This window comes from Lagenorhynchus albirostris, chromosome 16, assembly GCF_949774975.1.
Source record: "Lagenorhynchus albirostris chromosome 16, mLagAlb1.1, whole genome shotgun sequence".
NCBI lineage: Eukaryota > Metazoa > Chordata > Mammalia > Artiodactyla > Delphinidae > Lagenorhynchus > Lagenorhynchus albirostris.
In genome coordinates, this window is record NC_083110.1 from 83,400,514 (window position 1) to 83,427,776 (window position 27,263).

Here is a 27,263-nt window from a genome sequence, read left to right on the forward strand (position 1 = left end):
CCCCTCCCCTCCTGCAATGGCACCATGTCAGCCCCGCACGCATCTGTGCCGGGAGGGGCCTTTCTGGCGGCGCCTTCGCGAGTTCCCCTTGTCCGGCGTCAGCCTGCAGGACCTGAGCCGCGTGGCCGTCTGTCCAGTGGACGTGACGCCCGGGGAGCACGGGCCGGAGGCTGGTGGAGGGCTCCCCCTGTTGGCGCCGGGCTGGGGTCGTGGGCCCAGGGGGAGCCATGGGGTCGGGGCAGCCACGCGGGCGTCCGTGGGCTGGGAGAGTGCCGACTTCCCCTCAAAGCTCGGAAAGTGGGGGTGCGTCTGGGCAGACGGGTCAGCAGCTGTCAGTGGCTGGCACCTGTGTCCCCAGGGCACCGGGAAGGCCGGTGGGGGGAGGGTCTCCGGGGCTGCACCTGGAAGGTGGAGGCCCCGCGCTGCCCAGGGTCCCAGGCTCGCCCTCCTCTGCTTCCCACCACCGGCCTCCAGCTTCATCCGCGGTTAACTTGGCCCCTGGAAGGGGCGCATGGGTGGGCTTCATTTCCTGTGGGGTGAGAGTGTGGCCAGACCAGAAACCCACTGACACAAATTCAAGGCTCACAAAGGTTTCCCAGGCCCGTGGCCTCACTGGTCGGGGGCGGGGGTGATGTTGAAGTTGGGAGAAGCGACCCTTTCAGGCCCCTCCAGGAAGCACCTCTCCATCCCTGGCCTAAAGCTGCGCTTTGCAAACCCACCTGTCCATGGGTCCCCAGGCCAAGAGCGTGCAGTGGCCTGACGGCATTTCTCCCTCCACGTCAGACCAGGAGGCCCAAGGACAGGCCCTGGCGCCTGGGGTGGGCGTGGGGGTCTGTGTGTGCCCCAAGGAGGTCCTCGCCCTGGAGGGTCCATCTGCGTTCCCGCTCACTCCACTGTCCATGCTGGTGGCTCCTGGGCCCGGGACCCCGTGAAGGCAGGTCACCACCAAAGCAACCCCCTCTTCTTCCTGCTCCTCCCCGTGTTGGGGGCTGCTTCCTCCCCTCACCGGCGGAGCACAAGTCTGGAGGGTCCGCCCTGGCCTTGGTGGCCTCCTTCCGCAGGAGGGTCTGGGCCGGCCTTCCAGCCGTGTCCCAGGGCCCTCCCCCCGTCCCTCGGTGGCCCAGTGCCTGTGCAGGGTCAGGCCGGAAGCCACGCCCCTTCCGAGGAGACGCCCTCCTGGACCCTCCTGGCTCCTTGCTCCGGGACCCGCCCCTTCCCTGTCTCTGCTCTCCTGGATGAGACTTTAGGGAAAAATTTATAGAAAAGTAACGGCGCTTACTGATGTTCTCTGCTCCAGGGAAGGGGAGGAGGGCAAACGCATCCTGATGAGGGAACCGACCTACTTTCGGGGGCCCCTCCGGCCCCGCCCCGTCTCCCAGCCTCTCACCCCGCCTGTGGGTCCAGACAGGCCTGATAAAGTGAGGGAAGCAAGATTGGTTTTCCGAGGGCACCGGGCCCTCCACGCTCAGCTAAATCACGGCTGTCGGCCTCGGGGGTGGGGGACGGCCGCTCCCGCTGCGGCCCCTGCAGCCCCGTGGGACATGGTGATGTGCGGCCGGGCAGCGGCAGGGGCTGCAGGGAAGGTGAAACTGTCATATCGATCTTTTTAGCACTAAAATATGAGCCACTTTACTCTGCTCCCCGCTGCTGTGATGTGAAAAATAATAACTGGGATCCAAATTAAAAATATTGATCTCTGGAAGGTGCTGGAAGTAAATAAACGCCTCCCGAAGTTTTCGGGTCAGCCGAGAGACGGCACTCAGCAATAAACGTGTCCGCGGGCCAGAGCCCAGGGTTCTTGATCTGTTTTTTCTTTAAATTGATTTTTCATTATTTACTTCCTAAAAGTGTTGGAATTTGGTCCTCAACTGTTAAATCCCAGCGTTTGGGCGAATTATTTCTTTGGGGCTTATGAGGTGCGCCTAATCCACTTGTTCATTGATTGATTGATTTTTGACTCAATAAGTTTGCAGCCGGGGCCTTATTTAGGGCTTCCATCATAATTTTTTATGCATTTAGGCTCGACTTCTTTATTTCCCTCTAACGGATGAGCTGGCGTTGGGCTATCAAGCGAGGAGGACAGTTGCTGGGCTAGTTTGATCTGGCCGTGCGTTCCGCGGAGCTGGGTGCGTCCTGGCTGCGGGCCAGCGGTGGGGCAGAGCCCTCCGGGTCCTCTGAAAACCCACTTGCCCACCGGGCTGTGACCCCGGGGGTCCGAGAACTGTCTGCAACCACGCGGCTTGAGTCTTGGATGCGGTGACCTTCTGGGAGCCCAGGAGACGCCAGGCCGGGTGCTTCCGGAGGCTCTCCTCTCCAGAGGCCCCGAAAGCTTGGGCGCATCGGGTCGCCGCACAGTCTGGGTCCGCGGGCCTGGCAGGAAGGCGGGAGGGCTGGGGACTGGGGGCCACTCGGGAAGGACAGAGGAAGTGCTGTGTGGCGCCTTCTGTGGGGCCGTTGTGAGGTGAAAACTCACCTGGGAAGACCTGGCAGACTTTAAACGTGTCTCGTGGCCGACAGCGGGTCCTGCTGCCCCGAGAGCCAGTGGCCGTTCCCACTGGTGGCTGGAACAGGGCACCGCCAGGCGTGGGAGCTCCCTGGGCTGGACCCCGGGGTGGCAGGAAGAAGGAGGCTGTGCCTAGGGCCCCGGGGGGGGCGGTGTGCTGTCCCACCCCGCGCTCTGTGTGCCCAAGGCTGCCGTGCGGCCCTTAGCTCCAGGAGGGCCCCTGTGTGCCTGCTTGTGGCCGTGGGAAGCAGTGGCTGCAGGTCCTGTGTGGGCCACCCCACAGGTGATGCTGAGTGCTGGTGCCGTGGAAAGCACGTGTGCAGGGCCCCGCGTCTGCTCCGGCAGGAGCCGTCCATGGAAGGCCTCTCCCGGCATCCTCGCGCCGCCCACGGTTGCCCATACTGGGTGCAGGAGGAGGCCAAGGCCGTGGCGGCTTGTCTGCCTCACCTGGACTTGAATCCCAGGCCACAAGGCTGCCTCAGTGCCTTGCCCGAGAGCCTGGGGTCCTGACCGCCGCCCAGGCCAGGCCAGGTCAGGAAGGCTGGAGACGTTTCTGAGAGCGGCTGGCGTGCTGGCCAGAGGGAAGGAGGGCCACTGGCTGGGGCACGGAGGTGTCACTGGGTCCTGCAGAGGACAGAGCCCTCGGGGGTTTAGGGGGGCCTGTTGGGGAGGGATGGAGGGTCCAGGAGGAAGGAGCTGCTTTTCTCCATCCTGTTTGGAGGTGGTGGAGTGAGGGGGACATGGCAATGGCTGCTGTACCAGCATGATGGTAGGGTGCAGGACCCCAGGTGTGGCGTCAGCCAGTCGGGGTTTTGGGTGGGAGGTGGGAGGAGCCCCACCAGCCTGGACACGTGGCCTGCCCTCTGGGGGCTGAGACGACCCCTCTCCAGCAGGGAGCTTGTCCGAGTGCCAGACACCCCTGAGTGTCCAGTCCTGGGTCCTGTTTTCCAGCCGTCATGCCCATTTCTGGAGCACTGGTACCTGCCCCTCGCTTTGGGCACCACTTCCCCCCAGAAGCCACGTTTCAGATGAGAACATGTGTCTCGGAGGCTGACGTGCCCTTCAGAGGCTTGCTGGCTGCCGTAGGATGTTCGGAGCACTGCCCTCCATTTCCCACCAAAGACCAAGAAGACTGCCCGGGGGCAGCCGCAGAAGGCTCCTCGCGCAGGCTTGGCCGGGTCCTGCTGGTGTGTTGGCACGCGCGGAGCCGAGACCACAGGTGTCGGCCTTCTGAGAGCTGGGTCTGCTGTTCTCAGCAGGGGGCTCGAAGGTGCGGTGGAGCCTTTCAGTTTGGCTGCAGGACACGCGTGCTGTGCTCTGTGTGCTGGGCCTACTGCGGGTGCCACGGACGCAGAGACACGGGACACGCCATGCTGCCTGCGATTCCCCATGCGCTACACACAGCGCACTCACGCTCTTTGCCCTCGTGGAGCTTGCACACTCCAGTGTGCAAACATGCAGACACGCGACACTCAACCCACAGCATGTGACGTGCTGCATGTGACCCTACGTGTGACCTGACATCCTCACACTCTCTGCCCTCGTGGACGCTGGGGCAAACACACAGCTGCGCAGTTGGGAGGTGTGAAGAGAGCTGATGTGCCCGTGTCTGCTGCCTGGAAGCGCCCGCGGGGCCTGATGGTGACAGGAGTGGAGAGCAGGACGGCATTGAGGACGTCCTGCTCTGAGGACGGCATTTAGTGAGACCCTGAAGGATGTGTGGGAGTGGGTGGGGAAGGAAGGGGGAAAGGGCAGTCCAGGCAGGGCAGTCATGTGGGCACAAGACCAGGGCAGACTCGGAGATGGGCCCCCTGGGCCCCTTTGGGGATGGCCTGCTGCTGGCCGTGGGGCACGTGGTCCTGGGTGGCCTCCCCTGCCTGCCTCCCCCTGAGGCCATGTCCTGCCTGGGCAGCCCACCCTGGTGACTGAGGGAGTGAGGGCATAAAGACCCAGCCTCGAGGCCCCATGGGGCGACTCTAAGGGAAGAGAGGGAAGGGCAAGGGCCAGGGGGGCAGGGACCCTGGCAGTGCCTACTTCCAAGGCCACACTGGAAGGCAAAAGACAGACCTTAACCTCTGGCATGCCGGAATTTCCATCCAGAATTCCCATCCAGCCACAGCTTATAAACGTGCAGAAAATGGTACATCAGATATGTAAGGCCTTTTAAAATAGCATGTCCCCTGTGCCCTCTGTCAGGAAGCTTTGGTTCTCTACCCAAAGGTCCAGGAAGCACAGGAAGCAGGACTTTGAGCACACCAGCTCCCTTGAGGGCAGGAGCAGAGAGCTCAGACGTGAGGGTTGGTTACCTCCGCCCTGACCAGGTGTCTGCTGGGCTCTTAGCAGAGGGCCTTACCTGGCTCCCTGGGCGTGAAGACTGGATGCCCTTTCTGTTCAGCTTGGGAAACACTGATGTGTGCTCCTCTGTGCTAGGCCTGATTCTCAGCTCTCAAGGGAACCCCCAGGTCAGTAGTGAAGGGAGATCCCAGGAGGATAACCATGTAATAGGCGAGAGAGCAGTCATGCAGCTGGTTAAGTTTCTGAGAGAGTCTCCAAGCAGGTGAGATTGCTGTGGAAACATACTGAGATGAGGTTTAGAGAGTGTATGAATGACTTATGTTGAATGTATATTAAAGAACTCAGTTAACAAAAAAAGAAGGCGGTAACGAACTCCAGGGAAAACAAAGAGCTGTTCAAGAGAGGAAAAGCAGTTGTAATGAAATAAGTGGTTCTATTGTGAAGAGCATTTTCAAAGTTATAATGATATAAATACTGATTATTAATTTAAGTAAAAATGTGTTTTTACCTGGAGGATGGGGATGAGGGATAGTGTGTGTGTGTATGTGTGTGCGTGTCATGTGGATGAAGGAGGAAGATGGTGTGAAGGGATTAAATCCTCATCCTCCACAGTGGAAAAATCAGTAGTCAATACTGAAGACTAGAAAATCAAGAAGTAGCATTGTAAGCTTTAGAGATACAGAGGGACATGCCAAAGGAAACAATTAAAAGAGAGTAATAGCCTCTGGGGAGTGAAACTTGAAATGGTCAGAGCACTGCTATTTTTCCATTATAAGCTTTGCAGAACTGTGACTTTTTAAGACAAACTTTTAAAAAAAGAAATAGCAGGAAGAGATTCCTTCCCTTATTGCTGACCTCAGAGGAGACGGCCGAGGAGCAGGTGGAGGTGGTGCTCGGGCGGCCTGGCCTCAGGGAGATGGCGTGTGGGTTTGTGCGCTGATGCACAGAGGCGGCTGTGGGCAGTGCATGGGGGTAGTTCCGGCCGTTGAACACAGGCTGTCTGAGAGAGATTACAGTGAGGGAGGAGGCTAGCATCCTGGAGATTCCTTGAGCATCAGGCAGGGGAATTTGAGTGGTCAGCAGGGAACCACTGCAGAGTTTTGGGAAAAGAGGTAAGGCCATCAGAGAGGCAGGGAAGGGATGGGCGGGTTGTTTGGAATGTGAAAGGCCTATAGATGTGGCTTTGAAGTTCTTGTTGAAATCAGTACCCAGAGTGCACCAGAAGTAGTGACCCACTTTGGTTTTACTTTCTTGACTCTGTGCCTTCCTTTCTCTGAGCCTGAGCCACCCAGGGCATGTCCCCTAGTGAACACTGAGGCGAAATGGGCCGAACCCAGGAGGTGAAGACAGTGCAGACTCTGAGTCTCCTGGGATGAGGAAACCAGGGTGTGACCAGTCCTGGAGTACAGCTTACAGACCCCGTCCCTGCACACACACCCTTTCACTCCAGCCAAACCACACTGCACCTCCAAATGCATATCTCCACCCCTCTGTGCTGTAGTTTTGAAAACACAGTCCAGAGCCAAGGGCAAATTGTTTGCGGCTTGAGATCAACTTTACTGAATTGACTGCATTGAACGTAATGAGGACAATATCTCCTTCAGGGGAAAACAATACAAAATGCAGTGCTTTCATGACTAGTCAGAATGGATTTGCTGATGGAAAAGTGTTTTGTTCATGTCTTTAAAATCTAGTCATGTAGGTACAGCTTGTAAGCTGTCAACTTGTAAATGATTTAGGCGGAAAATGAAATTCCAATAACGTTACCATTTATAGTAGCGCCAAAATGTGAAATATTTAGAATAACTTAGGCCAAAGATAAGCACTACAACATACTGTTGAGAGAAATTAAAGAAGAATGGAGAGATATACCATGTTCATGGATTGAAAGACTCAGTATTGTTAAGATGTCATTTCTCCCAAAATCTATGTAAAGATTCAGTGCAGTACCAATCAAAATCAGAGCAGACTTTTTTTTTAATAGACGTTGACAAACTGGTTCTAAAATTTATATGGAAATGTAAAAAACCTAGGTTAGCCAAAACAACTTTGAAAATGAACAAAGATGGAGGAGTTATACTACCTGATTAAGATTTATTATAAATCTACAATACTCAGGACAGTGTAGTCTTGTAAAACCAGAGAAATCGATCATGGAGCAGAATGGAGAATCTAGAAACAGGCCCACCCCACCATTGATTTTTGATGAAGGTATTGGGGCAACTCAGTGTGGGGACAATAATCTTTTCCCAACTGGTGCTGTAACAGATGGCCATGTACAACAACAAAGCCTTAATCCTTACTTCAAAACTTATGAAAGTTTAACCCAAACAGACTACAGACCTAGTGTAAGAGCTAAAACCATAAAACTTCTACAGGAAAACATAGGAGGAAATCTTAGTGACTTTGGCTTTGGCAAAGAGTCCTTAAATATGACACAAAAAGCGCAAACTACTACTAAAGAAAACTTAAGCTATCATCAAAATGAAAAACAGTTGTTCTTCAAAAGGTACAAAAATAGTTCACAGCCAAAGAAAAAATATTTGCAAAATATCTCTGATAAAGGACTTTATGTAGAGTAGTACATATAAAGAACTGTTATGAATCAGTACTAACCAGATGACTGAATTTCTGAAAGATCTGAACAGACAGTTCACCAGACGAAGTATAGAAATGGCAAATAAGCATGTGAACATACACTCAACACCATTAGTCACTAGAGCAACGCGATGAGGAGCACGCTGTTTGTTAAAGATCACAGATGTTCCACTATTGGCTTAAGTGAAAAGACATCACGTCAAGTGCTGGAGAGGGTGAGGAAGAGCTGAACTCTCAGATATTGCTACAGTGGAAATGTCAGGTCACACAACCACTGGGGAGACATGTGGGGAGTGTCTTAAGTCAAAAATACACCTACCATATGACCTAGCCTTTCCACCACTAGGTACCCAGCTAGGAAAGATGAAAGCACATGTCCACACAAGGACTGTACGTAAGTGTTTATGGGAACTTTACCCCCAAACTGTGGACGACCCAAACATCCACCAGCAGGTCAGTGGATAGACCAGCTACAGTACCACTCGGCAGTGGAAGGTGAAGAACTGTTGATACAGGAGATGGTACGGATGGATGTAGAGATTATGCCAAGTGAAAGACGCCAGACGAAACACATTCTGTGTGACTCCATTTGTATAATCTTGAAAACGAAAACTGATCTACAATGACAGAAAGTAGTTAGTGGTTTCCTCAGACAGGGACTGGAGGGATCCGGGGACCAGGGGACACAGGGAAGCCCCCCCGGATGATGGACGTGCTTGTTACCTTGATTGTGGTGTTGGTTTCACAGGTGTGTAGATATGTCACGCCTCATCTAATTGCAAACTTTAAGTCTATACAGTTTTCTATATCCATCAATAACACTGTAAGAAATATCTAGTCATGTGGTTAATGGCTGATAAGCAGTTAAACTCTAAATGATTTAACCGAAAAAGGATATTTCCATTACAAGCTGACTCCAGGTAAAAGCCATACAAATTGTTCTGTACGTCTTATGATTGAGGAAACTTAACGTTCCGCAGGAAGTAACAGCAGAGTGTGAATAATTTTCAGTGTCACATGTGCCCTATGCAGATATTATCAGTATAAAATTCATTCTTTAGGTAAAATAAGGCTTTATTGATTTTGAATGTAGCATTGTTCCAACTCAGTGAAATAATTAGTGTTGACTTTGGTGCACACTTTTTCCTGACTTTGGGCTGGTGGGCGCTGTCTTTTGGTGTGTAGTTGGCCAGTCCATTTGCATGTGATTTACATTCCTGTGATGGGGCCTGTGAGACGGGCATGGGGTCTGCAGGCTGGGTGTGGGGAGGGGCTAGGAAGAAGCTCCTGGGGCGGGGGGTGCAGGAAGTGGCCCGCGCGCAGCCGTGCGGTGTAGGAGTGAGTGGTCCCCATCGCGGCCGCGGCTCCCCCGCCCACCACAGGCTGCTCACACAGCTGCCCGTGCTTGCCGGCCCCGGTGTCCCCAGGCTGTCCCCCACCTACACAGCGCTCACTGTGTGCGCAGGGTCACGGCCGTATCGATGTGATTCCTTGGTGAAGGGGCCCCTGTTCCTTTGCCCAAAGCCCCGCTTGGGGCAGTTTTCCTGATCCAGGCGGTTGTTTGTCTCTGCTTCAGTCCCACCACGGCGGGCCGCTGGCAGGGCCCTTCCCTCACCCTCGGCTGGCTCTCTGGGTGGGAATCGGGCCGGGCTCTCGGTGGCAGTGGCAGGGCCCGGGTGACGATCGGTCAGGGGCAGACAGGTGTGATGGAACGCGTGTCACCCGCCGCCTGGAAACAAATGCAGCTCCTGGAATGTCCTGGTGAACAGCTGAAAAATTGTAAAGCTCTTAAGGACTTTCAGGCTTGTTAGCATTTTTTGACAGGAAATCAGTGAAGCAGTGAACGTAAAGAGTGGTCCCGTCGACTCACAGTTTACCTGTTGTCCGTTCATTCAGCCTGAGTGACGCGCCCCCGCCCCCCAGCCCTGAGCTCACCCAGATTACCAGGCCCCCCCGTCCTTCTCCCGGGACCGTGCGCCACTGCGCCGGGGCTCCAGCCTCACGCTCCCAGGGGACCCCCAGGAGCCGTCCGAGCGGACCCCTCCTCTGACGCCGCAGCTGGACGGCAGACCCCGGGAGCTGCGCCCCAGGAGTGTGGCCCATTGGGTTTCACAGCCCGTTCCCAGAGGAGGGCGGGCACAGGGTCCCGTGAAGGCCTGGTGAGGAGGGGCTTCCTGAGGCCTCCCCGGAGCTCCCGGGGAGGTGGGCATAGGCCAGCCTTCCGTGTGGGCGACGCCTGAGTTCCTGTGACGGGCCGGGGTCCAGGCGGAGCCCGGGGTGGTGTGGGCTGGCCGGGCTCTGCCTTGTAGACTGTACGCAGCCCGTCGAGGAGAGCGAGGTGCAGGATCTCCGGGGAAGGACAGCCTGCCGTGGGCCAGTGCCCGACTCGTGCCCGCTGCGTGCACGGAGCTGCGTCCGCCGTCCGGGCGTCCGTCCTCACGCTGGACCGTGAGGGTGGCCAGTGCAGGGCTTTGCTGGCTGGTCCCCGGTTGTCCTGTGCCTTCACCCCCAGGCCCACGTGTGCGAACAGCACAGCCTGGTGCCCGCCACGCGCAGCCAGCTGGCGGAGGTCCTCCTCCGCGTCCGAGCCTCGTGGTGCCCGTGGGTTGTAACTCAGTGGGGGACGTGGCCGTTGGGCTCCACGTGTCGGCCACATCCTTTCTGGATTTATGTCTGTTAGACTCGCCCATCCAGACTGTGCTGCTTCCTGTTGGTCCCAGCCCTGTCCCTTGAAAGAGAGGAAGTGGCGTCGGGCAAGCCCGGTGCAGGGTTCCCGCCGGGGGGCCGTCTGCGGCTGCCGTCTGCGGTGGTGCGGCGTGGCTCTCAGGGCTGGTGCTGGATCAGGGCCCCCATCGGCCGGGGACTTGTTGGCAGGGGCTCCACACCCCCCTGTGCAGCCAGGTGCTGAGCCGTCAACAGGCCGCCCCTCCCTGCCCAGACCTTTCTGAGGTGGTGGCTGGGCGCCAGCGTCTCTGGGCTGCGCCCCCCAGGGTGAGTCCCACCAGCTGAGCTGTTCCTACTCCAGGCCCATCAGACAGGTGGAAACGAAAAGCAGACGGAGCTCGGAAACTGTATGTGCGTCCTGTGTTCCCTGCAGAATTCCTGGTGTTTTCAGAAAAGGCCCACAGTGTCGAGCCCGTCACCCTCCACCTAGAGCCGCCCTCCCGGGTGCCTTGTGTCCCGAGAGCCCCGGACACCACCTCTGAGACTCATAGGAATACCTGTCCTGAAAATCAGCGTGTCCCATGGTTTTCCCTTGATTTTGTGTCTCTTGCCTTTCAGAAGTCCTGCTTTTTAACTATTAGAAGGAAAAGTGAGCTGAGATTTGGGGTTTTCCTCGTTGTATGATTGTGTTCCAGGTTGAAAGGGAGGAATGTCAGCACGCTGATGGCCCCTCCCCGCGTTCGCCTTAAAATCGAATGATCACGCGCCCAACTCTCCTCCACGTCACGGCTAATTTTAATGCATCATTAGAAATTCCTTCCCGTCTACTTCCTCACCTTCGAACCTGATAATCTGTAGTTGGGATGTTTGCAGTTAGAAGCCAAAGAGGAGAACCACGTGCAGACATGCTGCTACGATTGCGTGGATTTTCCGCCGTATCCTGCTGGCGGGACGGTGCCCACTGCGTCCCAGTTGTGGTCGCATCGCCAGACGGGCAGCAGGCAAGGCCCTGGTGGGGAAGTGCTGACCACAGCCTCCCTCCTCTGCAAAAAGTGGAGGCACATTCAGGCGATGGAAGGCTACAAAGCCCGCTCAGCTGCCCTGGATCGGGGAGGCCCTGGCCCTCTGCCGCGGCTCTCCTGCTCCCAGCCGCCTTCCGGGGTGGCCCAGTGTCCGCGATGGTCCCAGGAGGCCCTGAGAGATGGGCTGCAGGGCACTTCCACATCTTTCAGACAGAAACTGCTACACGTCTCTCTTCATCTTGATATTAATGTTTGGTTGTCAGCTTTTATTGGTGATTTGAAGGATGAGGCCCAGGGACGGCAGGTGTCCCCTTGGAGCAGCCCTTCCAGTGCTGTGGACACCGTCCACTGTGTGTGCCCCCCCGCCCCCCCCGCCCCCCCCCCCCCCCCCCCGGTAAGTGGCTCAGGTGGAGAAATACCTGTGCAGGAGAATCAGTCAGAGGGTCTGACTTGTACTCTGGGCCCATTGCTCCAGGTACTGGGCGAGCACAGGTGATTTTTTGTTTGTTTAATTTTTTTTTATTAATCCTCCACTCCCACCCGCCACTCAGGAAAAAAATGGCCGGACGCATCTTTCCGGGCTGGGGCCAGACCAGCCGGGAATGGGCAAGGCTGAGGTTTATATATCAGTTTACGAGAGCCAGTAATGCAAGATGTGATTGTGCCTGTCTAAAGATGGCTGCTACGAGCGGCAGCAGATGTTACACTGTGACCTGAACCGGTGGGGCTGCGGCCCCGTTTGGGTCAGAGCTACGCTATTTAATCAATGCGCACTCTTGTTCCAACCATCGAAATTATTTAAAGGGTTTTCAAAAGAGAGAGAACAAATCAAATCAAATCACAACTGTTGTATCTCATTCCGGAGTCAAGTGTAGTTTTTAAAATGTGGGCCTTGTACAGCATCTCCTCCCAGTTTTCATCTATTATCACAATAATTGAGTTTGTAGCTGGAATTAAATTTATCAAATTGTGTTATCCTCTTTAGAAATTGGAGAGGTAGCCTGGCAGGGCGCGGCAGAGTTAATCCGCTTTGCTGAAGCCCCCGGTGGCTCCACGGGGCCCATCCAGGCAGCTCAGACATCTTCCTGTCACCCTGGACACGCTGTAATTTCTCCTCAATCCCTTGTGCAAATAATGACATTTGAATCGAGCATTAACAGGCTTAATTACTTTAAAATTGTCATTTTAATTTACACTGATCTAGTATTGATCATACAAGCAGAGATTAAGCTGTTCAGTGGAGCGGATGATGGGGAATTAAACATTAAAGGGCCCTCCAGGGGCTGCGCGCCGCCCGGCGGGAGCCGAAGAGGGATGATGCTTCTCGGTAATGAACTGGCAGCATGCGGGGACATGAATCTCGGGCTCCTGGAAAAGTGGAAATGATGGGGTTTGGGCGGCATTTGCAGGTTATTCATTCGCTGCCATGCATCAATTCTCCGGTGATCCATCTGCCTCGCCAGCGTTTATTTATCCAGCAAATTCCGAGCTGTGACCTTTTGGCTGAGACATCGACCAGAAGTTGGAGTGGAGATTTTTCAGGTGTAACTTTTGTAAGTGTCTGTTATGTTTCCTTATGTCTCGGTCACACCCAACAGACGCCTCCGTCTTTCAGATGCGCTGGGGATCTGGGCCGCGTGGCGACAGCGGGAGTGGCGGGGCCGGTTTAAGCGGCACTTTGGTCCCTTTTCAGACGACATGACTTGAGAGTCTTGCATTTTCACCAAGGAAGTCTTGGCCCTTTGCCTCCTTCCGGTTCGCGTTTAAGTTTTCTTATAGTCAGAGCGACCCCCGACCGTACAGGTGCTGCTGGTGGAGAGAGCGTGGAAATGAAGCGGAACATCCCCTTTTCAGAAGGAAGCACGTTGACAGACTCCTCCCGGCTCGCGCCAGAGCACATCAAATATCTTAACCTCAAACCGTTTCACTCTGTGGAGGTTACGTAATAAAAACTTAACGTGATTGATTTTATAGCTCAGCAGGGAAGAATGAAAATCTGGATCCGTGATGGCTTTATTTTAAACAGCGGCCTAGAGATTGAATTAGAGCCTGATCGGGGAGGTGAAGAGACGCCGCTCCCTCGCTCAGGAGAAGCGTGGATTTGCACTTGGGAGCGTTGGAAGGGCTTTATCGTTTCTCTTCGGCGCGACTTACAGGCTTGTCTTCCTTTTCACTGGTTCTGGACTAGCTCACCGACCTTCAGCCGCAGCAGTAGCTCTTTCTGGTTGGTTGGGCTCTGTGGCTTCTGCAGAAGCGGCCTCGCTCCGACGCATCACAGGCGCTTCTCGCTTTTACTGGGCACCTCCTGTTTGCCAGGATTGTCCCGAAAGCGCAACCGTGATCCCCCCATTTTATAGCTGGGGACTTGGGCACAGAAAGGCCAGAAACACTAGCGACTGGACCCGGTGGGCAGTCCAGAGGGTCACAGGCGCGGCCCCTGCAGCCCCGCCCGAGGCGCAGATAGACGGTAAAGAGAGGGAACGCACACGCGTGTTATCGTAACCCTCCGCTTTTAGACCTGCCAGCACATCCTTACAGAGGAGGGTGGGGCCTCAGTGACCCGGGTTCATAAACTAGGCAGGACGATTCCCAAGGACACTCCTGGGACAGGTGGCCGTGCTCTGTCGGGCCCTTTTCCTTGACAGCCGCGGGAGGGTGACGGCCAGTCCTCCGTGCGCTCGCCAAGCCCCCTTGGAGTGGCATTGACGCGCCCGTCAGCCGGTCAAGGGCGGGTCGCGAGGCAGCCGGCAGGACGGACTCCAGGAGGGCTCTCCTCTCTGGCACGGGACGAGGTGCCACTAGAGGCTCATTGAGACTGTCCGGGCATGGGGATGACAGGCTCACAGCGCTGGGGTCTTTGCTGTGAGCCCCAGGGCGGCTGTGCTCCATCACGGCTCTCCCTGATCTCGTTACGTGTGTCTCCCGAGGTGGCCCCAGCTCTCCTCGTCGGAGTCGGGGGGTGAGGCTGCACGTGGCTCAGTGGCTCCCAGTGCAGGTAGTGTCGCGCGTGCACACGGGAGGGCCTGCCCTCCGTGCCCTCGCTGCCCCCAGCACTCGAGGGGCGTCCTGCGTCCCTGCCCAAGCGGCCCCCACCCCGCTGCAGTCTCTGCGGCCACCCCTGGCCAAGCCCAGGCCCACAGACCTCCTCCTGAGAATCCCCTCTCCCACCAAAGCCTGGCGCCGCCCCCAGGCCTCCGGATCCGCCTTCTGCCCGGGCCCGGCCCCGGGCCCCCTGTGTCCCCCTCACCACTTCAAGCCCCGTCCCCTTCCCGCCGGCATCCACCCGCGTGTCAGACCCTCCCCTCAATCGTTTGCCAGTGACTCTGTGACCAGTGGGCAGGCAGGACGTGTGAGGCCCCGGCCACTGAGGACAGGGTGCACCTGGGCCTTGTCCACCCCATCCCGACCGTGCAGGGACGTTGGGCTCACGGCTGGGGGGACTCGGTGTCCCCACCGGCCTCCTAGGAGGTGCCGTCAGGAGTCCCCCCGCCATCGGTTTTTCCCGCTGGGCCCGATTGTCCCCATCAGCGCACAGGCCAGCGTTTCCCTCTTTTATGGAGAAAAGCTCTCCCGACCTTCTCCTCCCCTAGATTCTCTATCCTGGGGAAACACTGATTTCTCTTACTTTCTAAGGGAAGGGAGCTCTGCGGTTCCGGGGGGAGTGCAGGCGAGGAGTGGTTGTCGCGCTGCTTCTCCGTGACCTCGTGAGTAGGGTCAGTAGGTCCCATTCCTGTCGAGGCCGCAGGGGGCGGCTGTTGTGACCTGGCCTCAGAGAGAGGCAAGGGAGGGGGGGGCCTTCCTTTCACGTTATGGGCATCACGCTGCCCGCGTGATGTGAAATGTGGGGCGCATGGGAGCCACCGCCTTCCTGCCTTTATCTGGTGCAACGCGGGGTGGGGGGGCAGCAGGCTCACCGAGGGGGCAATGCAGAGACAGTGGGAGCCTCTCCCGGCTGACCGCCCCTCCCTGCTGTGCCGTTGTATTCCCCGGGCCGCGGCGGGGGCTCCGCGTGGCGGAAGATTCTCACCATCTGCCCGGCCTGGTGGTCAACTCTGAGCGGCTGCGTCCCGATCCGGCGCCGCCCGCTGCGGGTCACAGCGGCCCTGCAAAGCAGACACGGAGCGCACCTCCCACGCCACCGCTGGGGTCCCAGTAACGGGACTGGGGTCCCCAAGTCAGGAAGGGCAGGTGCGGGACGTGAGCACGGGGCGCTGCTGCAGGGCCGCGCTCTGGACCCCTGCGCTGCTCACCCCCGAAGAGGGCGAGGGGAGGAAGATGGGCTGGAGCCAGGGCAGCGGCGGCCGGTCAGCGTTGGGCCGGGCAGGTGAGCGCGGGCGCCGAAGCCTGGGGGCCGGTGTTTGCAGCTGGCGGGGCCCTGACTCCAGGGAAGGACAGGAGGCCGCGCCGCTGGTGCTCCTTTGAGGACACTGTGTCCGTGGTCTCTCACAGACCTCTGTAGGCAGACCGGACCGGGCACCCCTACAAATGAGGCTTTCCTGGTGTGTTTGCCCAGATCACAAGGCTAGAAACTGCAGAGCTGAAGACAAGATTAATGAACTGCAGCAGGTGGGCCAGCAGAAAATGGTGAAAGGAATCGTGGAAAGACAAAGGGTGGGGTGGGAGGTGTGTGGTCTGACAGACGTGGAACTTGAGCTGAGGGGAACGCTGAGGGCATCAGTAGTCGTGTTTGAACAGAGAATAAGTGACAGTTTCTAGCATATAAGAGACAAACACACAAACTCTGCAATCCCAATGGGCCCCAAACAGGATAAAAAAACAAAATCTGTGTCCAGACAACAGATGATAGTGAACGTGAACAGAGCCCTGGGCAAAGGGGCAGAGACGGGGTCCCTCCCACGGGGCAGCCGTGACGCCGACGTCCTCCTTCCCAGCTGAGGCCGCGTCCCAGAAGGAAGCTGCTGGCGTAGGATCCCGGGTCCACAGGACACCTTCAGGATGGAAGGTGAAATCGACGTTTTTATGCAAATGAAACCAAAAAGGATTTGTCACCAGCAGACCCACCCAAGGGGCGATAAATCCTCAAGGACATTCTTCTTGCAGAAGGAAAAGGACCCCAGGTGGAAAGTAGAGGCCGGAGGACCGAGAGCGGTGGGCACGTGCGGGGCGAACGTGGGGGGGAGGATCGCCTGCAGTGTAGACGCGGGGTTGAAACCCACCAGCACCAGCACGAGCAGGCGGTGGTGTCAGTGGAATCAGTGTCCGCAGGGCTCTGCCACGTTGAGAAAGGGCTGTGAGGCTTGAGCGGCTGGGGTCCCCGCGAGCCATGCCCTTTGCAGATGCTGCTGTTTTAGCATTTCTGTGGGCTCAGGACTGGGTTAAATTATTTGAAACAGAAGTAGGTGGCAGTTTCCCAATATAATTGAAGTTTAAAAATCAATTAAACCTTTTCAGTAGCATTTTATATTCCCAGGCTTTTCTGACGGCAGAAGGTAGTTTGTAAACGGCGCGCGTCCGTGTTGGCTGCTCTTAAATGCATTTTACTTCACTTAATCCTACATCCATAATGCTCGTAGCCTGTTTCTCCAGAACATTTGGAGGAATGAGACTGTAATTGAAAAGCTAATGATTTTTCGAAGACAAAAGCTGAGAGTCAGAGCTGTTTTAATAATTATGATGCAAACTCTCTACATAATTTAATTGGCATAAAGTTGATTGATTTACTTGGTAAGATCATTTAGACGTGCAAGTATGACAACAAATTTCATAATTAAAACTGTTGTTATTTTAAGTCTGGTATTTTTCTTTGCTCGTTATCAAAACTTTCCATTTGCAAAGGTATTATTATTGAAAAGAACGTTCATACCGCAAAGGAATCTCATTTGGGGACGAAATACTTGGGTGATGTGCAGTTAAAGATGGTTTGCGGGTGCTTGCCGCGGGGCTCGGGGTCTGCGGCATTTCTCACCTTGCCTTGGAGGCTGATGGGCCCACAGCGTGAATTCTGTCTCGTGGTCGGATTTACTTTCCCACCTGCTGTCAGGCGTCAGCTCCTGGCCAAGTCAGTAGCATTTCCCTTTTGAAAAGGAAGGTCCAAGGTACTGCCTTGAACAAAAGCGAGTGATTCCGTGGGGGGAGGAGGGTGTCGGGTCGTGGACAGGGGCATCTGAGAGCGTCTCCCAGGTGCTGGGTGGGTCCGGGGCCCCCACGAGTCCCTGCCCTCGGGGAGCAGCAGCTGCCTGGGATCCTCGGCTGCGGGATCCTGCCACAATTTCTTCCACACCACCACTGCCCCGAGCCGTGGGATCCGGGCTCGGTGCCCAGCCCCGGGCACTCAGTGTGCCGGCGGGTCAGGCCCCGTGGCCATGCCCCCTCAAGACCACCCCCAGGACACCTCCTGCCCTTGTCCTGTCCTCTTCCCTGACTGTGCCTGGCCCCCGCTGACCATTCCTGGTCCCCACTGACCCCCTGTTCTCATGACTTCCCTCTGTCCCTGCTGACCCCCCAGTGTGCTTACTGACCTCTCCGTGTCCCCACTGACCTTCCCATGTCCCCGCTGACCCGCCGTGTCCCTGCTGATGGCCCCCTGTCCCCTGCCCTTTGCACTGGCTCTTGTCCGTCCTGGGGGGCTCTCCACACACCAAGCACCCCATTGACATCTGGGCCCAAACGTCTGTCCTGGACTCCGGGCCCGATGTCCCCCTGAGGTGTCTTAGGGCCACTTCAGCCCCAGCTTGTCTAGAGCTGGACGCCTTCCCTCCCGAACCCTCCCCGTCCCAGGCGATGGCAGAGCCCACCTCCAGCTGTCTGGGCAGCGCCCCGGCTCCACCTGTTCTGTCAGGATGTCCTGGGGATGGCGCCCCCCGCTCAGAAGCTGACCGTCCCTCCGAGGCCCCCGTCACTGCCCCACGCCCCGCGCCGCCCTCGGGCTCTCAGGCCAGACTTCGCGCTGCCCGAGTGCGGCTCGATATGGTGCGGACGGTTTGTGGGGTGCGTGGGTTCTCTGGGAGGGCTGTCCTGGGCCCAAGGTCGCCGTGCGCAGGTTGGGGTGGGACCAGCGTCCTTGCAGCGCGGGGCCATGGCGATGCGCCCTCCCCGCAGCCCGCCCGCGAGGCCGTCTGGTGACACGCCAGCCCTCTTCACGCGGCGACTGGGAAAGGTTAGCAGCATGTTACCCTGGTAGGGTTTGTCGCGGGCCAGGGGACGCTGCGTGGCCGTCGCCGCGGTTTGCCCCCCGTCAGGACAGCAGTGCTGGCACTGGGTACTGGGCAGCCCAACGGGGGACAGCACAGCCAGGCTGTGACGGGCCCAGCGCCCGGGGGCACAGCATGCCAGCCGCTCTGGTGCACGCTTTGTAAAATGCTTTTTAATTCAGCAGCGGAATATCATTAACTTCGTAAGTGGATGAACACAGTGGACAACTGATTTGATTAACTTCAGATGCCGCAGTCGGCGGGAGACCAAATGACATTACGCACGTCCCTGGCGCAGGCGGGCTGCCTGGACTGGGGCTGCAGGGTCAGCGGGGTTCCGGGGGCGTCCTTCCGCGTTTAGCCCACAGGCTGACGTGGAGAGTCAGTCAGCTCCTGTTTGAGGTCGCAGAGCTGCTCGGAGAAGCAGCAACACCTCAACGCAGCGTCCCCGCGGCCGCCTGCTGGTGACGTGGGCTGACGCGTCCAGTCGTTCCGCCTTGTCCAGTTAGGCTGCCCGTCCGAGAGTTTATTATATGGCGAAGATCAATGAAGCTCTGCATTGATGGAAGCAGGAGCCTTGTTTCATTTATCCTTGTTTATAATCTAATGAATGTTATCGTAACTTTGCTTTGATTTATTACTGCATCTATTAAATTGTTTTAAGCCCGGAGTCTTGGGGCTTCACTCCCGTGAAGCGGTTGTTCCCCTTATTGGTGAAAGTGCCTTATTCTTTGCAGTCAGGCTCAGCTTCTTGGAGGCGCTGGAGGCTGCGTTAGGTTGTCCTTTGAACTCTGCGCGTTGGCTCCAGAGCCGTGGACCTGTCTCTCATCGGGGTGTCCTGCGCCTCTGCGACTCTCTCGCCTGACCGGTGGATTCATGCCACGTGCCAGGCCTTGTGCGGGGGACTCAGAGGTGACCGGACCACCCTCAAGGAGCTCCCTCCACTCCCGGTAAAGAAGGGAATAAGCACACAGCCAGAGTGGGCAGCACTGCAGAAAGACAGGGCTCTGTGGGGCTGCAGTCCAGGGGGGCTGCTCAGAGGAGGCAGCATTCCCATGGAAACCTGCGGCCTCAGGCTCTCGTGAGAAGGAGCTGGCACAGCAGGTAATGCCTTGATGACGGCAGAACTTGGCCATCTCCAGGCCTGGGAGGGCCAGTGTGGCCAGAGCTTTGTGAGCTGGGCGGGCTTGTCGTGAGGAAGGGTGACGGGAGAGCAGAGGAGCACAGGGCCAGACTCCTGGTGGCCCTGGCAGCAGGTGGGGGAGAGGCGGGGAAGCAGTGGAGGAAACGAGGGTCCCACCTGGTGTGGGGCAGGGGAGGTTAGAGACACGTTTCTGTAACCGCGGAGTTCATGCGGGGAGTGGACGTTTGGGGCGGACGTGGTGGTGGAGAAGCAGCGGGAGGTGTCCAGAGAGAACGAGGTTTTCAGTGGGAGCAGGAGGGGGACCGGCGCCGTAATGTCTGAATCGGAGAGGCTGGACTCTTGCGGGAAGTCGCGTGGGGACTGAGTGCCCTGCACCTGAGGCTGGCCTCCAGGGCAGGCGCTGCAGGGTGAGCTGATGGCTGCTGCCACGTGGAGCTGGGGAAGAGACCCCGGGGAGGCCGAGAGTGGTGTCCTGACACCCAAAATGAAGACCCGTGCAGGAGGACGGGTTGGTGACAGGAGGACAGGTCCCATGTTGCTGGGAAGCTCAGGGTCCCAGAAGGTCTCCTGTGGGTTTGCAGCTGGGCCGGCACGAAGACCTGGCTTAGCGATTTCACCGGGTGGTGAGGACAGAGACCAGGTTGGGAACAGGCAACACCCTGGACACGGCACAGCAGACAGAATCCAGTGAGGTGTGAACATGGGCATCGTGATCAAGCCAGGCCGACGCCAAGAACGCAAGACTGGCTTAACATTTTAAAATCTCTTAAAGCAACTGGCTGCTTTAACCATCCAGAAACCAGACCTCAATGTGGTTAAAGATATGTCATGTTTATGGGCAGGAAGACTGAGTAGTATCACCAAGACGTCAGCTGTCCCCGAGTCGATCTGTGTGTGTGATCCTAACCCCAGCAGGATGTTTCGGGTGTAATCTGGCCGTTGTTCTGGAGTTTTATATGCAAGTATAAAGGGCCCCAAATCACAGAAGCAATTGTGAAGAAAAGCAAAACGGGGCATTTATTTATGCTACTAAATATCAAGACTTATTATAAAGCTAAACTAGGAAAAAGTGCTATTAGAAATAGACCAATGGAACAGAACCGAGAGCCCAGAGAACAGATCCCCAAACGGATGGAGATGTGGTAAATGAGTCGTCACATACGTAAAGGGGAAACCGGACAGTGTGGAATTCCATGTGGAATGAAGTAACGCTAGATCTCCCCTTGTGCCATACCCACGAGTAAGTCCCTGTTATTGTAAAAACCTAAATGGGAAAGAAACAGCCTTACACGTTTTACATGGAATATTGAGACTCATTGTGGGATCAGACTAGGGAACTGTTTCCAAACAAGACGTAAAGGCGGAACCATAAAGGACTATGTCGGCTGCTTTGACTACTTAAAAATAAAGGCTTTCATTTCATGGAAGATACCATAAAAAACTGACTAGGTAAGCCACAAGGAGTGGGGGAATTCTCTGTAATACAAGTAGTAGACAAGGGAAATAGAAAATAAGCAAAGGATAAGAATAAGGTGTTCACAGGAGAAACCCAAGTTTCCACTCCTCTTCAAAAGAGGTGCTCAGCGGCACGAGTCTAAGGAAAATGCAAATAAGATGACAGTGATGTGTAATTTCACCCCAGTCGGCTGGCAGAGGTCCAGGTGTGCCGGCACCGGGTCCTGGCGAGGGTGTGGGGCAGCAGGCGCTGCTGGGCGCCGTGTAGAAACCTGTGCGGAAGATGCCCATCCACCGTGACCCAGAACCCCCAGCCGCATGTCACGTACACGTACATGCACATTTAATGCGCGCGGGTGTGTATCTCTCCCATGTGCTCAAGGACACCGTGCAATGTTCGTTTTAGTATTGGTTCTAATAGTGAAAACTTTGGAAGCAGTCTTCATGTCCAACAGCAAAACTGGATAAATAACTTTCAGTATTATTGTATATTGGATCTTATAGCATTAAAAATAAGCTAATGTTACATGTTGCAACATCAAACGTTTCTCAAATAGAACTTTGAATGGAAAATAAAACAAGTTCCTTAGCCAAAGCAATGTTGAGGAAAAGAAATGGAGCTGGAGGGCTCAGACTCCCTGACTTAAGACTGTACTACAAAGCTACGGTCATCAAAACAAGTTCCTGAGGAGGGAGTAGGTACGATGGTGCAGATAAAGTTGGTGAAGGCTCTGAGCCCTTCCAGGGGTGCCCTTGACCTTGGTCACCGACACTGAGGATGGCAGCCACCTCTGGGGGGACAGTTGCGTTGGGAGTGTCCAGCACAGCGGACGCCTTGGAAGCCCCCACACAACCTAAGGCCTTTCTAGAGCAGTTGCTTCGTGCCCTGCTCCCCCCATAACCCCCATGCTGACTTCTGTGCCGATCTCTTTATTCCTTCGTTCTGTTTAAACGCACTCTTTTGATCGTGTCTGTTACCTGGGCGCCACGCCCTGTGAGGGTGCAGGAGCTTCCGTCTCTCAACATCGCGAAGCCCCTGTGTGGTTTTCGCCGTGGTTTGCTTGTTCTCCTTGCTGCGCAGCGCTCCACTGCAGGGCTGGAGCACGAGTACGTCTTCACCTTGTTAGGCATTTGGTCGCTGGGTCTGTTGGTGTTTCTGGCAGCGCTGCCTGCCTTCCCGGCTTCCGAGAGAGAGCTCTGTGTGTGTGTTTATGCACGGCTTCCCTTGGATGTAAACTCGCTGTGAGGCTGTGGAGCTGTGCGTCTCCCCATGGCTGTGTGCTCAGAACTTGCGGGTCCCCCGTGTTACGAGGGCTGGGTCCCCCATCACAGCCACATCCCATCACTCCCCATGGCTGGGTCCCCATCACAGCCTCTCGCGTCCCGAACTTTGTTCTCCGAGGGTGGAGATGTTTGCGTCTGATCCTGTTGGACTGTCAGTGCTGAGCTGAGCACAGCTGCTTCCCTGACGCCACAGCGCGTGTGCACACGCAGGGCCGTACCTCCTTTGGGGGCCCTGTGTCCACGGGGCGCTGTCTGCTCCCCAGGATGGAGCAGGTGACATGTCAGGGGTTCATCATAACCTCCAAACCAAGGGGCCTTTCCAGCCGTGAGTCGTCCACGCCCATCGATGCTAACGCAGAGCAGCTCCCGATCTGCGGTTGCTGCAGGCTTGAGCATTAGTTATCAGCTGTGTCTTAGGAAGTTTTTATCGTCTTCTCAGATGCATTTATTCTATTTTGTTAAAAAATGACATGTTGAAAATGCTTTATCCGTAGAAACAATGTAATGTAGTGCCTTCCGGGAGGAGCTGTGTTGCATTTAAAGGCAGTTGGCCTTCCCGATGGGCAGATTCCCTGGCCCTAGGCTGTGTGTGACCCCCTGGCTCGCCCTCTCCTGTCCTAGAATGCAGCAGCTGGCTTCTCGGGGAGCCCCCTGCCTGGGGGATGGCGGTGGGTGTTCCCTGGGACTTGGAGGAGGGAAGCTCCCTTCTGCAGGCGCCCTGGGAGCTGAGACCCGGCCTTCTTGTTCCCACGGTGCCCTTAGGGGCACTGTTAGCGCCTTGGGGTCGTGTGCGAGAAGCACGTGTATGGTTTCCTCTTTCATCGCATCCGGAGAAGAACATTTCGCTCCTGTGCCCCTTCCTGCTCAGTCGATTTGACTTGAGGGTTCGGAACTGTCTGAGAGCCAACTGGACGTGGGGGCCGAGGGCTAACCTGTACCTGGGCCGCTAACGTCGGTGCAGAAATGATCGGTTAATGAATGTCTGATCAGTTTGCAAATAAAAGGTGGAGGGGTGTTTCCAAGCAGTAGCTTTTGCCGGTGAGTCCCCGGCCCGCAGCGGGTGGGCGGCGGCTCCGTCCGTGGTGCCCTTCGCAAATCCACACTTCGCCGACGTCTGCGGATGCGTGGCTTCCTGTCCAGCGTGGGGGACGTCTGCCTGCGGCCCCATCCCGTGCCCTGGCTCTGTGTATCTGCAGAGCGGCCTGCAGCTTTCAGAGCTCAGCTCCTGCAGGCAAACGAGCGCCCAGGTGTGGCCTGTGGTCCCGTCAGCCGTTAGCCAACCTGCTCCAGGCAGGGGACTGGCTTCGCAGCACTGCAGACCCTCGAGGATCCAGTGGAGCCGGGCAGGTGGGACCAGGAGCCACACGGGCCGGATCCGGTCCGCACCCAGCACCCCTTCAGAGCCCTGTCGCGAGAACTCTGGCCTTGGGTCCCCATAGCCGCGGGTGAGGCCACCCCTGAGGCCATCCTGCTGCCAGAGGTCAGGGCGCCCGCCCTGTGTCTGCTGCTCCGGGGCCACAGGAGCGGCTGGACTGCATTTCGCTAATGGAGAATTAATAAGCACTCTTGACAGTCAGGTTTATAAATATGTAAAAAGTATTTTAATTGTTTCTAGCAAAACAGGCAAGGAGTCAATACTCTGAGACATGACGAACACACTGCTGACAGGTGCGGGGTCAGAGGACCCGCGAGCCGGCGTCCCGTCGGCAGGCTGCTTCCCGCCACCTGTCCTCACAGCCTGTGACAAATGGGCCCTGAACTGTATCGATGGAGTCGGTCAGACGTTGAAAAAGTTGAGTTGAACTTTGACTTGAAATATTCATTAGAGCTAATTATGGATTTTCTGACTCTGTGAGTTACAGCTCTGCACCTGCATTGGCAATTGATTTTCCATTTATTTACTGTAAACTTCTTAATATCATGTTAGCTTTATCACATCCAATGAGGCAATAGTTCAAATCTTTGCAATTGCGTTATTTACTTACGCATTTCCTGAGTGCTTTCTTTACCCAAGCAAACGGGAAGACATCCGTTCGCTCGTGGGTGTGGTCCTGCAGCTTTCCAGGGTCCAGTACTGCCCACGTCCCTCTTCTTGGAGGGGCCTTGACTGTCCGCGGTCAGAACAGAGAGCGGAGGCTGGTCCTCGGGTGTGTGCGCCAAGGTGCCCAGCTCCTCTCAGAGAGGATTTGGGGCAGAGACCTGATGGGTGAGTCCGGCAAGCAGCAGGTGCACTCCGTTTGCTTTGTGCCTGTGCCGTGGGGGGCCTGTCGGCACTGACCACATGCCTGAGTCCCCGTCACACACATGGATACACACGAAAAAGATGTGTAACTACACATGCGCACATACACACCCGGTTGAGCCTGAATCCCAGGTAAACAAGTGACTTTTGGCGCCAGATGCCCCATGCCCACCCCAGCCCGGTCCCTGCACTTTGGCCTTTTCCTGAGGGGGGCGAGCAGGGCCGACTCATCGCCCAGAGCAGCTCCTGGCACCCGGCGGGCGCTCCATGGCTGCTCGGGCTGTCGATCGTGGATGGGCAGGGCCGGTGGCTCCGGAGGCTCTGAGGTCACAGCTCAGTCCTGAAGGATGAGCAGGGATTGGACCGGGCAGCGGGCGGCTGGCCCGCCGAGGGGCAGGGGGAGCCACGGCGAGGCTGTGCTGCCCGGAACGGAGCCGTGTCCTCACTCAGGAGCCATCCGCTCTGCCCCGACCCTCGCCCTCTGGACCACTGGACCCTGCAGCAGACGGGAGGCGGCAGGGGGCGGGGCGGGTGCGTCCACAGGGGAGATGCCTACTCGGGGTTGGCTAGGGCCGGCGCTCCTGGCGTCCTGGGTCGGGAAGTGTCTGCGGCTGACTGTTGAGTTTGGGGGCTGTGATTGGGCTGCAGTGAGCTGAACTCTTTTTCTCACCCACAGAGCTTCTTAGTCACCGCTCAGGACTGCTTTAGAAACGCTGCCGTGCTGGCCTCACTCCATTTCTCTGTTTGCTCTACAGGCACTAGGAAGCTTTTACTTTCTTCACGAATCCTTAAAAAACATCTCCCAGTTTGACTTTAAAGGTAAGACTCCATGTGTGCTCTGCTGTCTTCTGGGATTCTCCATCTTGGTGGACCCCCGACCCCCTGCCCGCTAGTCTGGCTTCTCCTGGTCCCTCCCACCCAGTGTTCCTGCGAGAGCACCGCATGGTCTGGGTCTGATCGAGGGGTTTGCGCAGTCACTAAGCAGGGAATCGTGAGGACACCTGCTTTCTGGCTTCTCTGAGGCCGAGGTGGCCGGCCTGTGCTGGGCGGCTTCCCCCTCCCCGTCCCGCCCCGCCCGCGGCCGTCCCAGCCCGTTCCCGCACCTCTGCCACCCCTCACGGCTCTGGCGGGTGACTCTAGCTTTCCTATAATACAGTCAAGAGGAGAGGGAAGTGTTTTGTGTCTGTGTACCTGTCGAACGTGAGAAAGTAAAAAAAATGAAAAACACAACTGGAGGGTAGCATATTTCAGAAGAAAATGGGCGAGAGCATATGTTTGTGGCAGAGCTAGAAAATGTAGCCCCGTGTTTAATGGGTAAACGCTGTGTGTCTGTACTGAGAAGAGTCACCTAAGATGCTCATGACACGAGGGCGTGTGAGTCTGTCCGCTGATCTGAGGAGTTGCCGTCCCTGCTCCATTCAGTCTGTGGGATGCGTGTGCATTTATCTTCCACGCAGGGTTGTCTCTTCATGTTACATGTAAACCCGTCTGAGCTCCACTTGGGCTGTTGAGCCAGGTCGCATTAATCTGAGATGCCTCCCGCGGTGAGGTAACTGTGGGAGCGGCTGATTGTGTCGGTTTGTTCAGGTTCATTACCACCACTCACTCGGGAGACGGCTCGCACTCTCCAGGTTGGGAAGCAGTGATTCCATCAGCGTTGAGAACAGGGTCCCAGCCAGCAGGTGATGTTCACCGGCCCTGTAGCCTGAGCTTTCTCTGCTCTCGAGACGCAGCGTCTGCCTTTCCTGCCGAGGAGCTTGGAGTGGCCCAGCAGACCTGGCGAGAGCCGGGGCCGGGGCCGCTCTTCCCATGACCCTAGCAGACACTGGACGTCAAGTGTCCTGTCCTCGGGCTGCGGAGCTGTGAGCAGAGGGGCTGTGCAGACACAGCGGCTCCAGACGAAGCTGAAACAGAACGGCTTGCACTTCTAATAAACCTGCACCTCAGGCTCCACAGGTGCCACGTCTGCTGAACTTTTCCTTCTTCCAAGTAACCATGTGCAGACATATTTTATTACTAAATCAAACTCATCCGAAAGTACCTGGCTAGCACACAGTTTATTTACAGCTGTACCTTCGATGTACATTTATTTGACTCTAGCAAAACCTCCATGCTATCAGTGACAAGAACCATTATAAGACGGGCAGCGGCTGTGCCCTGAGCAGGCGAACCTGGCGGGAGGCTGTGTCGAGTCTGAAGACACCCCAGGGCGTGGCGTGGCAGGTGTTGCTGCCGACAGATCCCCAGCGCGGGCGAGGCCGGGGTCTCAGGCAGGCGTGGGCCGCCGGCCCCCGCTCCACAGCCCCGGCTCTTCGAGGCTCGCACTTCTGCCTGGAATTGAACTACAGCAAAAGCAATCCAGGTTTGTGAAGTTTGAATCAACTTTTGAAAAGAAACAGCCTGAATTTTAACAAATGTGTTCCTACTTAGAAACTTGAGATGAAAAGGGATGAAAGGGACTCCAGCACGTGACTCCAGCACGTGCTGGTCCAGCACGTGATGAGCTTGGAAGCTGTCACTCAATCCTCAGGAGAGACAATCCAAACAAGCTGAAAATGGGTGATTCTTCTTAGGTCCCTCAGAGGAGCAAGGTCACAGGGCAAACTGCTGCCCCCCAAACCGGGGAGACAGACAGACGGGCCCAGAGAGTCAGAGCCCACTGAGCAGAGAGCACCGCACGGTCAGGACACTAAGACAGGCCGAGCCTGGGCAGCTGGCAGGGGACGCGCACCCAGGCTCAGGGCCTACGCTGTCGCGGGCTTTGCCTCCTGGAAGCTAACCAGGTTCTCACGCCGAAGATGAGAGAAAAATCCCCAGACCTTTCTGGCAGGAGAGGGGAGAGTAGCTGTTGTGAAGTGTACCCAGACAGCTCTGTTCTTCTTAAAGGCCTGCCCGCAGGGAAACC

At 56.6% G+C, this 27,263-nt stretch overlaps 1 protein-coding gene across 6 annotated transcripts in view; it reads left to right on the forward strand.

Moving 5' to 3' along the window:
• The window catches only part of INPP5A (inositol polyphosphate-5-phosphatase A), a 176,056-nt gene that overhangs the window by 91,263 nt on the left and 57,530 nt on the right, over positions 1-27,263 (forward strand). For 5 of the 6 annotated variants that reach the window (XM_060125301.1, XM_060125305.1, XM_060125300.1 and 2 more), the window contains exon 5: positions 25,114-25,177. The exons of the other annotated variant lie outside the window; for it this stretch is intronic. In XM_060125301.1, coding sequence (XP_059981284.1) covers positions 25,114-25,177 — 64 coding nt within the window. The remainder of the gene's footprint in view (positions 1-25,113; positions 25,178-27,263) is intronic. 6 annotated transcript variants of the gene reach the window in all.